Source organism: Geospiza fortis, unplaced genomic scaffold (assembly GCF_000277835.1).
Source record: "Geospiza fortis unplaced genomic scaffold, GeoFor_1.0 scaffold112, whole genome shotgun sequence".
In the NCBI taxonomy this organism is placed as follows: Eukaryota; Metazoa; Chordata; class Aves; order Passeriformes; family Thraupidae; genus Geospiza; species Geospiza fortis.
In genome coordinates, this window is record NW_005054298.1 from 9408302 (window position 1) to 9423735 (window position 15434).

At 44.8% G+C, this 15434-nt stretch overlaps 1 protein-coding gene across 2 annotated transcripts in view; it reads left to right on the forward strand.

Moving 5' to 3' along the window:
* Positions 1–15434, forward strand: part of SEMA5B (semaphorin 5B) — a 263423-nt gene that overhangs the window by 221905 nt on the left and 26084 nt on the right. For both annotated transcript variants that reach the window (XM_005415761.2, XM_031056895.1), the window contains 7 exons: positions 238–355; positions 5849–6030; positions 9041–9184; positions 10645–10792; positions 12035–12260; positions 12892–13110; positions 14955–15125. In XM_005415761.2, the coding sequence (XP_005415818.1) occupies positions 238–355; positions 5849–6030; positions 9041–9184; positions 10645–10792; positions 12035–12260; positions 12892–13110; positions 14955–15125 (1208 nt within the window). The remainder of the gene's footprint in view (positions 1–237; positions 356–5848; positions 6031–9040; positions 9185–10644; positions 10793–12034; positions 12261–12891; positions 13111–14954; positions 15126–15434) is intronic.

Genomic DNA, 15434 nt, shown 5'->3' on the forward strand with positions numbered 1-15434 from the left:
AGAGTGAAGTGATTTTTAATCTACAGCTTCTATGAGTGATATTTGCTTTGTGTCCTCTCACCCTCCTATCCATTTTTCCCCCCTTCCAAGCAGGTAAACCTCTGCTTAAAGAAATTGTTTCTTCTACTGAGCCTCGGTGCGGTTGACAGCTGTCACATAGAAGGACTATACTTGAATACATCTCTTTGGAGCTAGACAGTCTTAAAGGGCTTTAATCTTTTGTCTTTGCACATGCAGGGAATGCCTGGGAGCCAGAGACCCTTACTGTGGCTGGGATAGCAAGCAGAAGCAATGCACCACCATTGAGGACAGCTCCAATATGAGCCTCTGGACCCAAAATATTACTGAGTGCCCAGTAAGTGGAAGCAGTGGAAATGTTTTATATATACCGATGTGTGTATGTGTAGAAGGGAGAAAGGAAGGGGGGTATGTGGCAGCCTGAAGAAGTCTGGCTGTTCTAATTTGACTCCAGCAGACCTGAGACCAAATCTACATGGTATTGCAAAGAGATGGCCTTTTTTCCTGGTTCTGGTCTCCAAGAGATACAAATAGAAAAGAAATGTCTCTTCTTGAATCAGTTTGAGTTGACTCTCCAGCTCCCTTCCCAGCCACCCACCCTTCTCTGATGACAATATCCAGTTCCTGGCTGTGATCCTCAGAAGCTGTCTGGCTGAGTATAATTCCTGCTGCTTGAACTGTACCTCCAAGATGGCTGGGAATGAAAAAGCAGTCTTGTTAAATAAATTGAGGGTGGAGGAGAAATTGTCATTAATGCTCATTGTTATTATCTAACGTCAATTAGCATGTTAATACTGCTAAGTCCAGTAGATAGGGAGAGAGGACTGGATGGGTTATATCTTCAGTATGCTATTTCTGTCTGGAGGTGCTGGGATGTTTATTCCCCTTATCTTCCTTACTCCGAAGATATTTTCCCAGGAAATATTAGTCATTACTTCAATCCATCCTCAGCTTGGCAGGCTTGAGGTTTCACTGCTGGATTCAGAGACTTGTGTGTTTATAACCCTCCTGTGTTGAACTGGGATGCAGTGCTTCTTGATTGCCCATGCTGTTATCTCATCCTGCTTAATGCCTGTGTCTGTTGATAGGTGTGGGAGGTGTTAATCCTCTAGTTTGAACATGTCTGCTGTGGTGCACACTAGGGAACAAACTACTCCAGGTCATTGTTTCAAGGTCATAAAAATCCAGCACAGAATATTCAGGAGCTTTGACTGCTCTTGGGGTGCATTTTACATTTGTTTTAAAATTCCATTGTAGATTATTTTCTGTGTAGATGCTCCTGTTCTGTTACATATGTCAGCCTTGTGCTCTTTGACTGACAGGCTGCCAAGCTGTTTAAAATCCACATGCAAGGGCTTCCTTTTTCTTTAACCCCTGCCACTCACTGGAACGAATTCACACTGACATGGAGTGGGATGGCTCATTTAAACACCTGCATCAGCAATATCCAAGTATTTCCTTGTATTCAGTGCAGGACAAAGGCCATGGTCAACAGAAGCAAGAGTCTAGAACAGCATGTGCAGATGAGCACTGAAAAGGAAGGGGAATGTAATGACCCAATGCCAACTTCATTCCTGCAAAAGACCTGTCTGTGAGTTTAGTTGGATGAATTACTCTCATAAGAAGTCCTGGCTTTTCCCACCCTACTTTTCTGGGCTGAGCACCAGGCGCTCAGCTGTGCTGGTACAGCTGTATGTGAGATCACAGTCAAGTGTGAAATGGTGTAGATTAAAAGCACCCCTCCCAAATAAACTTTTCCTAACCCAGCTAATGTCAGTGAGTTCTTCTGCAGCCTAGCCCACAAACAGATGTCCTGGCACAGCTGAGAGACTGGCATTCAGCAACTTTTAAAGCCAGAACTGGCATATTATTGAATTATATCCTACATGGGCCAGGCATTTGTATGAGTCAACCACAACACTAACACAACTTGATGGCTGCTCTTGTGCAAACAGGCTTGTTCAGAGCTAGTCTGAGTATCTTTGTACAGCACTACATTGTGCCACAGATCCCCACTCTCCAGCTTTAATATTAAGGGACTTTAGATGGAGGCTTAATCATGCAGTCTTGACATAGTACATGGGGTAATGGTTACTGTATGGTATTACAAGATAACATCCAGAATCTCCTAAAAATTACTGAGGTTGCATTCTCAACCATTCAACCATTTTAACATTAAGAAATGGTAGCACACAAATTCCACAAACTAAACTGCTCTTCCATGTATGTGCCCATGCTTTACCAGAGAGTCCTGATACAGGATTGTACTTGCTTTCTTGGGAGAAGGGAGTGAGGTGCACTTTGATTTTAGAAAAACAGATGCATCCTATTTTGTGGTATCTTACTGATGCCAACATGAGCCACCAGCAGGAAAGGAACTTTAGCTTAGTTAATAAACTATTAGCCAAGCTCATGGTGTCATTGTTGAGGGTGGTTGGCAAGTCAGGAATTGAGTATTCCCAGTAAAGTGTACCGTCCTCCTTATCCTGAGCCAAACAATGATCTTCCTTCCAGGTTTTCATCCCAGTCCCACTTTGTGTTTCCAGCAAACCCCTATCTTACTCATATTGTATCTGTTCCATGCTACCCCATTTTCTTTCTATCAGTGGCAGTTTCCCCACTCTGTTTTTGGGTGTCTTGTACCCTGCTGTCAATTCATGTGGACTCAGCTGCTCAGAGCTGCTGTGCTCAGGGTGATCCTGCTCTGGCCCACACTGAAGCATCTCTTGTGCACAGAAGAGTCTTTGGGGGCTGGGATTAAAATCTATGAATCTCTGAAAACTGAATTTTTCCCATGTCCCAATGATTTTATACTCTGGACAGTTTTGAATGGCTTTTCATGGAAATTGCAAAAAGGTGTTACAAGGACATAAAGTTCAGTTCCTTGCTCTGAACACTAGTTTGTTTCAAGGAAAATATTGCAACTTATGGACAGTCTTTTCCTCTAAATTTGATTTTCTAAATGGTTTAAGCAGTTTGACTGAAACTTTGCAAGAATTTTCAGCTTTCATCAAACAGCTAACATGGAAACTTCCAGATTAAGTAATTAAAGCTTGGCAAAATTATAAGCAGTTGACATCTGAATCCCAAGATAAAGAATAGATGAATTGAAAGAACAAGGAATGCTTCCAGTCTTACCTGTAATATCAGAATAAACATGGAAAATATCCTGGTAGCAGAGATCAGGAGTTGTCAGTCTGAATTTTTAGATCCTGCACTTGAGCTTTTAGATTCTACAAGGAAGAAAGAAAACGATGAGGCCTTTGGTGTGAGTATGGCAGTTTATAAAAGACAAGAATTCCAGAAATGGCAATATTGTCAGGTGAGAGAAGGGCATTTGATCAGATGTGTTTTTAAAGATGTCCTCTCTGGCTGATGGGCACTGTGTAGGCTTCAAAGGATTTACCTTGTAAAGGTATTCCTGAAAAAGATCAGTGCATATGGGTTTTTATCCCACTTCCTAAGTTTACTCTTTTGAAGATATTTTTGTGGATTTAAAGATGGAATTATAATCCATATGTAATTTCTTAAGTATAAAAACTTCCCACACTCACAGTGTGACATGTTTATAAATCTCAGCATTTTGGTTATGGTTGCTTATTTGTTTAATTTTTGGGTTGTTTCCCAGTATCACTTATGAGCCAATGATTATTTGCTAGCTTTTTTTTTTTAATTGATGCCACGGGCCACATCATCCCATTGATTTCGGAACAGAACTCCCTGCTGGAATCAGCAAGGCTTTCTGGCTCAAAAATGAATAGAAATGATCCAATACTTGGATTATGACTTTTCTAAGGCAGGAGGAAAAATGAGATAAAAATCTAGTATTAAATACCTCAAAGTACTTATTTTGATTCCCCCCCTCCAACCTCTTGAAACCCAACTGTATTGATTTTTAAACAATGTTTAAAACAGCAAATTCAACAACAACAAAGCTCAGTGATCTCCTCTGTGGGCATCTTGCCTTGTAACCTTCAGCCCAGAGCAAATTTTTACAACTACATGATAATCTTTGCAAACAAAGGCTTACAGCAGATGCCTGAAACCCCAGCTGCAGCCTGAGGAGTGCAGTATCAGATCTAAATTGCTTCCATGCCACTGCTGCATATTTTTGATGCTGCTGTAGATGGGTGAGAGGGGAAGATGACAACCCACCAGAGGTACATTTGGAGCATTAAACATAGTGCCAGTCTTGGAGAATAAGCACAGCGCAGCATGTTTCAGAGGATGAATGCTGGAAAGCACTCTTCCCATGGCTGTGGTTGGCTCCCTGCATGACTGCTGAGCAGGCTCACAGCCCCTCTGTGCCTCGGTTTACTTGTCTGTAAAGCAGGGACAATCATTCCCCTCTGGGGCAGCCCAGGGGATGGATCCTGCTGGCAGCAGGGCTCAGTGGAGCATGACACTGTGGGGTTTGTCAGGGTAGCTGGCTCAGATCTGGGGCCAGGGCTGCTTGCCAGGGGCCCAGCCTCTTCCTGCCTTCGCCCTTCGTTGCGTGCAACACTGAGGCCAAATCCAGTTGCCTTTGCCAGAGGCTTTACCAAAGCTGTTGAGCATCCCACCACCACATGGGTCACCCCACAGGCATGAGCTGCTTGCAGGCACCACCATCTGTGCCGTCTGCCCGCAAAGCCTGGCACTTTGGGGTGGGGCATGGGGTGGGGAGCTTGGAGGGAGCCAGCAGGGCGGATCATGATGCTGTGCTCTTACAAGGGAATAGCTGTAGGTGGGCAGGGCCAGCACCAACCCCTTTCTGCATTGTGTTTCTCAAGTCATAGCAGAGGAGATGTCAGGACAGGGATGTTCAGGGAAGCTTTCAAGACGTGGTCTTGGGCTGCAGGATTTTGCAGTAGTGGTGGAGTGGGCACAAGAAGGCAGTAGTGGCCAGGAGGGATTCCAGGAGAAGCAAGTAGCTCACATCCTCTCAAGACAGCCTTGGGGCCAATGGCCCCAGCAACCTGGTCTCCCAGCCCTTGGCTTAGGGCTCCCCTAGAAGCACTGGTAAAGCAAATGGAGAGCAAGCTCTGACACCCTGTCTACTGGAGAGTTGTCACCAGCCCTGAAACAGTTCTGTTTCTCATGCTCTTGGTCTGCCAGTACTACTGTATTTTTCCTTCACTACAGAGTGCAGGAAGCTGTCAAGTCCCAGCCTGTTCAGGGCTGTGCAGGCATGAAACAAAGGGCAGAGGGAACAGATAGCAGCATGGTCTGGTCTGTAAATTGTCTTGAGATGAATTCTTACTCTGTAGGTGACTATGTGATCCTCAGCATTAATGCTAGTCACCATCATGTCCACTTTTTGTTCTTCAGCCATTTAGGCTGTGCCTCAGTTTAGAAAGGGAAACAATTGTTACTGCAGGTGTGGGCAGCGCCAGCTCAGCAAGGCCTCTCAGCTGGTCACTATGGTTATAGGAACACTAGCTTGGAAAATACTCTGCAGGAAGCCCTGCAGAGGCTGGAGTATGATGGATGGGGTCAGTCAGTACTGGCCACAGTGTTGCTTGAAAGGCTGAATCTGTGCAGTGTGGAACAGGGAGCGTGGTGTTTGTGTGGTGTGGCAGATGGATGTTGCTCCTGGTGTGGTGCTGGCTGGGTCGGCTCGGTGCCTGTGTGCACATGTTAGGTATGCAGCGTGGAATTTGGAGGGTAAATATTGATGTGGCATTGTCTGAAAACAACCCTCTGTTTTGAATCCTGCTCGCAAGTACAGACAGCTCCCATCTAAGATGCATCCTAATCCCCCCGGCAGCTTTGTTTGGCATTTCTATTGTGGGCCTGTCTCCAGAAATGTAAACTTGCTATTAATGACTTTTTTTTCTCTTAAAATTAGGTGAAAAACCTGACAACAAATGGAAGATTGGGGCCTTGGTCCCCATGGCAACTGTGTGAGCACTCAGATGGGGACAGCACAGGCTCTTGTATGTGTAGGTCACGTTCATGTGACAGCCCTCGTCCTCGCTGTGGAGGTCGCAGCTGTGAAGGAGCCAGGATTGAGGTTGCAAATTGTTCAAGGTACCTCAGCATCTTTGTGTTTCTCAAGGGAGCAAGAGTTGTGTGTGTGCACAGCTTAGCTCCTTCCTTGTGACCATGCCATTGTATCCCAGCCAGTGTGAGGTGTGTGAGGTCCAGCTTGAAGTCAGTGTAAAATGTAGAAACCCAAGGGCTCTGAGCAAAGGGCCCTCAGGCAAAGCGCTTGGAAGATGAACACCCCAAATTACTCTACACTATACTGTGCCTTGGTTTCCCTCAGCTGTACAGTGAGTAGTCACCCATCAGGAGGAGGTGAGTAAGGCAGAGGTAGTTGTCAGCCAGCTGAACAGCAGACTAAAAAAATCAACAAGCCCATAATTTTTCAGAGCTTGGGTTCCAAGGCCACTTTGCCAAAACCAAGCAGAGGTCCTTCAGAGCATCGTTTGTAAGGACAGGGCTGAGCCTAGCTCCAGGCAGGGCTTGTTTGCCTTGTTCTGTGAGTCTGTGACCTGTCTGCAGCACAGGCTGTCTGCTGTGCAGGTGAGAGCAGCTCCTCATCCTTGGCTCATCCTCTGGCAGCCAGCAGGTGTGGGAGGCAGCTGCCAGGATGGCGCTGGAGCAGCACAGGCAGCTCAGCTGGGGCCAAAGCACTGCATGCCCACGGGAGCATGAAGCTCAGCTCTGGCAGTATGGAAGCAAATGTCCTCCTGTAGGGTGCCCAAACATAGCCATGGTGTTTGTGTCTGTGGTGCCCCACCACCCTCAGACCACATCATGTCATGACTCAAGGGAAGATGATGCAGTAGTGTAAGCACTATTTAACCAGGGTGGGGGCGGACAGGATTTTGGTAAATATTGGGTCAATATAGTTTTTATCTACTTTATCTTCTCCATAAACATTCATTCCATTAAGGACAGCTGCCTCTTGACTCATCCCTGGAGATCAGTGCTGGCCTTGGCACCAAAAATTCAGCAATACTCATGTTTTAATTGGCATTTCTCCTTCCAGTTATGGGCTGTGTTGCCCAAAAGGTGTGCAGTCATTCCTACCCCTGTGCTGCCACTGTGGGCTGAGCAAAGCCTTTCCCAAGCAGGCTTTTTCTGTCAGTGACAAATAGAAAACTTGCCAGTGGGATGGATTTCTCAGTGCTGCTCTGATGCCTCTTAAGGCAGGAACAGCTTCTAAGAAGGGGATGAAAAACAGATTATTCAATCTTAAGACATACGAAAACAGCATGGTTTGAAAAATAGGGACATCTGGTCATCTTACATCCGCTTCAGCCCTCAAATTTCCTTTAATTGACTTCATATGGCATTGAGATTTCTTTATGCAAAGAGGGAGTAGGATGTTTAAAGATGAGTTCTGTTAAAAAGCTGGAGATCTGAAAGTGGAAGGTGTCTTTATTTTGTTAAAAATCCTGAAACACAAATGGATGTTGAGAATTGTTGGGGTTTTGAGGATTTCTTTAGTAGAAATTACTTGCCCTTTTTGCAGCAGTAACAGCAACCTTCCATTTGATTTTTTTTTCATGATTTTACATATAATCATTCTTTTGGGTTAAAGAGTGGGGAGGTAGTAGGTAGTTTAGAACATGGCAGAATAATATGGAATAATAGGATTTTTATATGAGTGGATTTCTTGTTCTTTGACCTTGTTTGTGGTGGGAGAGAGAAAGAGAGAGAGGGAGAAGGATAAGAGAACAAGAAGAGGAGGGGGGAAAGATCTAACAGGGTTCTGAAATAAAGCTGCCAAGAACAGGCAAGAGTTGATAAAAAATACAAAAACTGTGAAGGGCAATGTGGGTTTTAACTTTCATCCTCTGCCCTGATTGGTGCTATGCCAGAAAATACTTCTTGCCAGCAGTGTTATTAGTTCAGTAAATGCTTTGAAAATTAACATCTGGTTTCAAGCTTAGCTTTCAAGAGTCAGAGAGCACCTGAGTTGTTTTTTGACTAGATTTTTTAGAAAGGTTTTTCTTTACAAAAAAAACACAGCCCAGGAAAGATATTTTTTGGCTTAAGGCACTGAAGTGTCAAGATTAGGCAGTTTTATAAGACAGAGCATTACCACTGGCTCCATATGAAATGAAACCTGCAGCACAGAATGGATGAGATATGGTTCCTCCTCTCCTGCTTCAAGGTCCAGTGCTGCCAAATCAGAGGAAGGTGAGCTTTAATAGATGCAAGATTTTAAAGATGAAAAGGTTGGCTTCTGTGCAAGCACACGTTTAGGCACCTGCACGTGCTCAGCCTCTCACAGGAGCTTTGCCAATGTCTCCAGCGCTGAGGTGTGAACTAGGCGGTTTTACATCACACTGGCTTCAGGCTGTGTTACCACTGTTCAGCAGAGATGTGATCACTCATTAAACTATGAAACTCGATCCTGCCTCTGAGCTCTTAATTGCCTCTGCTTTCTACAGATTTAAGGTCACACTACAGTGACGTCTGCAGGCGGCCATGAAAGCTAGAGGCAAATATTGTTATTTTTAATGAAATTTGAGATTTCCACTTAATAGGATTCAATGCTGAAGGCTTTAGGAAAACACAAGATATTATGAGGTTTGTGATAAAAACATGGGAGCTGGCAGTGGTGTTGCTGTAAAAGATTTAAAGCCTCAGTACCTACTGAATTAGCAGAGGGTAGGATTTTTACATCCTTCAGCACAACTGGCATTCATGATCCTCAAAACCTGAACTCTTTGTGCAGGAGAGTTTGGGACATACAACTTTGGGATAAGCCATTGGGTCAGAAGAGCAGGGTTATGATATATGGGGAAGATGATGGGGAATAGTCAATGAAAATTATACTAACCACACTATTGCCCAGTAAATCCTAGGAGACATTTTCAAAATCATTCAGCATTGGCTTAGTTGTCTTCCTTTCCAATTCTTAGAGACTTCAAAGGGAGGAAAGTTAGGCCACTGCTAGGCACTTTTGAAACTCCCTTTTAAAAACCTCCCCCAATACAAAGACTGGTTGAAATGAATGATCTATTCTCCCATGAGTTCAACACTTCTCCCATAGTGTGTTCTCTCTCACCCTTTTTTCTAGAAATGGCGCTTGGACACCGTGGTCTTCCTGGGCCCCATGCAGCACCTCCTGTGGGATCGGCTTCCAGGTCCGGCAGCGCTCCTGCAGCAATCCTGCTCCCCGGTATGGGGGCAGGGTCTGTGTTGGACAGAGCAGGGAGGAAAGGTAAGGGCTGTCCATGATGGTGTGTGTTCATTCCTGTGGCTGTAGTGGTGCTGGGAAGGCAGATTGAGGCTGTTGGGCTCAACGCGCAGAGCGGGAGCAGTCCTGGAGCATGGGAGGGATGCGGCTGTGTACGTGCATGGACACCCTCTTTCAGTGAGCCTGTGAACATCAGACACTTCAGAGCTACCCTCACTCCTAAGCAGGACCCTTCAGACCTCTGCAAGTATTCCTGTCCCACACAGAGAGCTGACCTCCTCCCCAAAGGCAGAAGCTGTGCCTGCTGTTGGCACTGTAGAGTTTATGGACACGGTTACTCCATTCTGATCCATCCCTGGAGTGGCAGATGAGTATGTGCAACTCACTGCCAGTTGCACCATTTCCAAGTCTCTATACTTGTGCTGATGCTCCAAAAGCAGTTCAAGGCAAAATACAGTTTAACTCACAGATTCATGCTGGAGTTTTTGCAGGGTATGGTATCAAAAAAACATCTTTTTTCCCTTCTAAACTATGAAAATTTCATACAAAAATACTAAAAACCTAGTACTTTCTGAACCTGCAGAGCCATCTGCACTATAACCCTTCTTCAAGCTTGGCCCCTCATGAAATACATGCTTCAAGGCATCCCAACTTCCTTCCAGGCCTGACATTTCATTAAAGGTCACCTGTACTTGGCAATAGGCTGTTGCTTGTCCCTTGAGTGGTCACTAAGACATATGTCTCTGCATTTCTCAGAATAAGAAGAGCAATTCATTTAACTTCCACGTTTCACGACATTTTAATGTTTGGTTTGATTTGTGTCCATTCACAATAGTCCTTTTTGGGTTTCAAGACTACCTCTGAATCAGTTGCAGTTCTATGTGATTAAATTTGAGAACAATATTGATTCAAAAGATGAACAAAATCACAGTTACTTTTGACACAGAACATGAAATAGCATTCACTTAGGGCCTGCTTTTAGATGCACATAGGATCCAGTTGCAAACTCTAGCTTGTTAGGGCTGAGGCAGCAGTAAAAGCCAGATCATGTGAAAAGAAGACTGTGAGGTGTTTAGTACCTGCCATTAGTGACAGGTCATTGTTGAGTTGCCCCCCCACCAGTCATCCCATTTAGAATATTTGCTATCCACTCTCTCTTTGTGACACTTGGGCATCAGTTTATGACCTCTTTTGTGGACTCAGTGTTTGTGGAAAAGTTCTGAGACAGAGCACTTCAGAAAACCTGATCTCAACCATTTACTCCAAGGAGCTCAGCCTGATTAACCACTCCCATTTGGTACAAAGGCTACACTTCTCTCCATGGACAGGAATATTGCTAATCTGATGTTGTGTCAGCCACTGCTGGCTCTCTGTGCATACATCAGTTGTGCCCAAATGCAGTGTGCAGTCTTGCGTCCCACACCGTTTCCTCCCTTGGATGTGCTGACATGGAGTTTTTTAAGCAATACACTTTCTTCTTTCAGATTTTGTAATGAGAACAATCCATGTCCATTACCGATTTTTTGGTCTTCCTGGGGACCCTGGAATAAATGTAGCGTGAATTGTGGTGGAGGGATTCATTCAAGGCAGAGGTCCTGTGAAAATGGAAACACATGTCCAGGCTGTGCTGTGGTATGTATTATTTATTGACGTTGCATGAGGGGCACCTATTGACAATAGCATTGAGGAATGGAGTATTTAACTTCTCTCTCCATTGTGGTTTTATTTCTCTAGCTAGAAGAAAATGCTGTCCTCAGTTTTTGCTGCAGAGGATGCTGCAATGAACTTGGAAACAGAGGGGTGGCAGATTTAGGGACAGACTAGTGTGCAGAGTTCTTCCTTAGGCCTCTATAGGCTGATATCAAGTCCTTTATCTGAAAGCTCTAGACATCTTCTTTTCTTCTGTCCCACTCCCAAGGATGATCCTGTTGAGTCAAGGAGGCCACACACACATCAAAAATGAGTTGCACTGTCACACTTGAGTAGGGTCCAACACCCCATTTGCTCTCTTTACTTTCCCGTTGCTGTTCTGGCAGCTATTTCATGCAGCCATTTAAATTGGTTGTGTGGGGCTTCATTTCAGTGTAAGCAGGTTTGATCTGGAACCTCCCATTTCTTACCAAGATATTTGGCATTTACACTAGAATAATGAAGTCCTGAAGCATTACATTTCTTCTCCTCTGCCAGAAGAGAGTTGTTTATTTAGTTAATTTAAATCAAGAACACAAATGTTTGTCACTGGAATTCCTTCCATTAGTGATGAGAATTGTAAAACCCTCGAATCCCCCCATTCCCAGCCATCCACAATGCTGTCTGTGCTCAATGGCTGCTCTAGACCAAGGATGGCAAATGGTTCATAACCTTCACTAGAGAGTTTGAAAAGCCAACCAAACAAGAATAGCTGTAAAAAGATCTACTCTAAACCCTACTATTAAAAATAAAATGATAAACTTTCAAGGAATAAACCTTACTGACATTTTGTCCTCTTGAGGCTTCTCTCGGCTGACCTGAGAAGAGCATCTCAGGGTCAGAGCAGAAAGCTTGTTTGCTGTTATTATTATCTCTTGCCTGAATTATTCTCCTGCCAATAATGAACCAGGCTCTCGAAGCCCCACAGGACTTTGAGTCAGCAAAGAAACACAAACCTGAGGGAGACATAAAAATAGCAAGCACAGTTTACCCTTGAGGCCCACCTATGTAGCACACTGCCTCCATAATCACCACATTTTGTTCCTGTGAGGTCAGATAAGGTGGATGGGGATTGTCTGAGATCCAGAGAGTACCCCCGTTATTTTCTGAAGTGTAAATAAGCCTCTGCTGGTTAGGCTGCTGCTGTTTAATAAGTAAGGAGGGAGTGGTTTTCCTTCTTGGCAGGAATACAAGACCTGCAACCCGGAGAGCTGCCCAGAGGTGCGCAGGAACACCCCCTGGACCCCGTGGATGCCTGTCAACATCACCCAGAATGGGGCCCGCCAGGAGCAGCGCTTCCGCTACACGTGCCGAGCCCAGCTGTCCGACCCTCACGAGCTGCAGTTCGGGAGGAAGAAAACCGAGAGTCGCTTCTGCCCCAACGATGGCTCTGCAGTGTGTGACACTGACTGTACGTCCTGCCAGTTCACAGGGGCCATGGGGCAGGCCTAGGTGGGGCGGTGCAAGGGAGATGCTCTCAGAACAACAAGCCCCTGACTGTGGCTGCAGTAGTGTCAACATGTATGACTGGTGTCACTGCAGAGTGACAGGGATGGGGAGAGCCCCGTGACACAGATATGAGCTCTGTGCTTATGTTGGTGTACAGATTTGTTCTTGCTCCTGCTAGGCTGCCCCAAAGACAACAGGCGAGTAATGAGGGTGTAAAGAAGAGAAGAGCTGTTCTCAGGACAGCGTGTCTTTTCTTTCTTGCGCACTGTCGCTCAGGTTGTTCCTTGCAGGACTGCTGTGATGCAAGGCAACATCTTGAGGGCACAGCCTGAACTGCCACAATTTGCTGCCCAGGGAGGTGATTTATCAAGGTTACCAGCAGACTCAGTTTGTATGCGTACAAATTTCTTTTTCTGTCTAGTTTAGCTGTAGCTCTGGGAAAAAAAATCAAACCCTCTTGCCAAGGGCTTTCAACAGAAACTGTTCTGCAGGGCACATAAATCTTGATTTTATTCATGAGCTGAACCCCTTTTTAAAAGCTCAACAAACGATTAATTTGTGATCTTATGGTGTCTTGTTTGTTTTTCTTGAAGCTCTTGTTGATGACCTCCTCAAGACTGGTAAGATCTCTGCACGGATTATCAATGGGGGCTGGTCCTTTTGGGGGGCCTGGTCTTCCTGCTCCAGGGATTGTGAGCTGGGCTTTAGAATCAGGAAGAGAACATGCACAAACCCTGAACCTAAAAATGGTGGCTTGCCCTGTGTGGGGTCAGCGATGGAGTACCAAGACTGCAATCCTCACCCCTGCCCAGGTAACCATGATCATCTTCCTGCATGAAATTCAGAGGTGTTTTCCTAAATCTTAGTGGTAGAGCAACAACAACAACCACAAAATCAGTATTTCTAAGCTGGCCTTTTTTTTCTTTTTTAATTTGGGGGATTTTTCCTTATGTTTTTTAAAACTATTGTAGTGACCCACATATGTTATCTTTAGTGCTGACTTAGGTTTCACTTTGGCTCAGAGGGTAACACAGCCACATCCTCTAGGGGAAATAGTATGGTGGCTTGTAGCAATCCTTTGCTTCAGGAAGGTTTGATGCTCCATCCAGTGGAGGGCATCATAGTGCATCTGCTCCATTATGAGAAGGCAGGCTTAATAAATGTGGCTTAATACTGTATAGAGATGCTTGATGTGGTGGTTCTTCTTGTGAACACTTATTTCTTCCCCCTCTCCTGCTTACGTATTGTTCTTGCGATGGGCATCTACTCTTGACATCAGTTACCATTTCCTGCACAGCCAGCAGGGAGTATTCTTGCCTGGTTTCCTGGTTTTCGAGTTTGTCCTCATGTTTATGTTGCACTCCTGGTCCAGAATAGTAGTAATAGACCACTGACTACTGTATTCTCTCTCACTTATCCTTCTCCTTGCTCTGTAATAACTGTCTAAAGTAAATTTAAGTGATCTTACACAAATTACCTTGCTCTTTGCAGTTCCAGCAATTATCTACCTCTGGCAATGTAGTTTGTGGCCTACACTTGAAAATGCTCTATTATAGTCGTACTATTATGATTCTAAAATTCAATACAAAGATAAAATTCAAATGCAGATATGATCAGAATGTGCAGCAAGAGTATAACAGGAGTGCCAAATATTGCACTCTATGGCCTATAAAAAGAAAATAACTCTAGCACTATAAAGGCAGCTATTAGTACTATTTTGGAAGCTCTCAGTGGCTTTTTCACTAATGTCTGTGCCCCTTTTCTGTGCTGTTTTCTCCCCTCAGACACTCTGATGTTTTACAATCTGTTCTGAGTGCATGATTACTATTTCTCTGTGTCTCCTCCTTCCCTGCCTCACTCAATGTGTATACACAAATCCTGGGTTTATTTTGCTCTAAGTCATCAGGTTATTATCTTCTGAATTAATGGCATGTGGACCTGCAAACCAGGCAGTTTAGTGGGTGAGGGGTGGGGGATTCAGGGATCTTCAGTCCCTCCCTAGTTTTATTATTAAACTCTTATGGGGTTATGCTTACATCACAGACTGGTTTGGATTGGAAGGGACCTTTTAAAGGTCACCTAGTTCAGTGCCCCTGCAATGAGCAGGGTCAATAAATAAAGCCCCTGAGTTGCTGTTTCCTGAAGGCTGGAGCTAGAGGACTTGGGCCTCCCACAGAAAGGTGCCATATAAGCTCAACTTCGGTGCTACAGCACTTTTTTCCCAAGTAAATCTGCTGTTGCTATGAAGTTTCAGGAGACAACATAGTAGTCGTCGTTGTAGTAATAGTAGTAATAATAATAATAGTAGTAGTAGCAGCAATGCTGTTTTATAGAAAGGAAAGGAATAGACTGGAGTAGAATGTTTCAGTGAATATTAATGACTACAACAAAGAATAGTTTCTGGTTTTGGCGCTTTATGATGCAGAGTCTTCTGCTGCATAGATTTCATTCTGCATCCGCAGACTGAAGTGGTTTTGTACCTTCTCTTAATGTGAAGTTCTTGTTGTCAGGCCCAAATGTCCTGGGATGCAGGAAACTGCTAGCTAGTGTGGGCAGGGTGGATGTGCAAGGTGAGACACTGGGGATCTCCAGCTTTGTCACAGTGAGAGGAGTAACCAATAGTCTCTACCTGTCTGTGCTTTTCAATGTCCTCCAGTGAAAGGCTCGTGGTCTTGCTGGACTCCCTGGTCTCACTGCTCAGCCACCTGTGGGGGTGGGCACTACCAGCGCACACGGACCTGCACCAACCCAGCTCCGTCCAGCGGTGAGGACATCTGCATTGGGCTGCACACCGAGGAGGCCCTCTGCAACACACACCCCTGCCAAGGTAGCCGCTCCTCATCCCTGCTCCAGCTGGCTTCCATGCTGGTGGGAACAAGGCACAGCTGTAAAATTACAATACAAATTTACAATACAAATCAGAAACACCATCAGTTTCAAGTTTTTTGGTCATTTATTCGATGTCTGTTGAGCCAGAGAAAAAGGAGACATCCCAGTATCAACTTCAGTGGAACCCCTTCTTCTTTGCGTGTTCACTGGCCCTTGCTCTGGCATTCTGCTGCCGGTCAAGCAAAATTTTGCTAATGGTCAATCCCTTTCAAGTAACAGAAAAAGCAGGAGCTTGGTTCTTCAATGT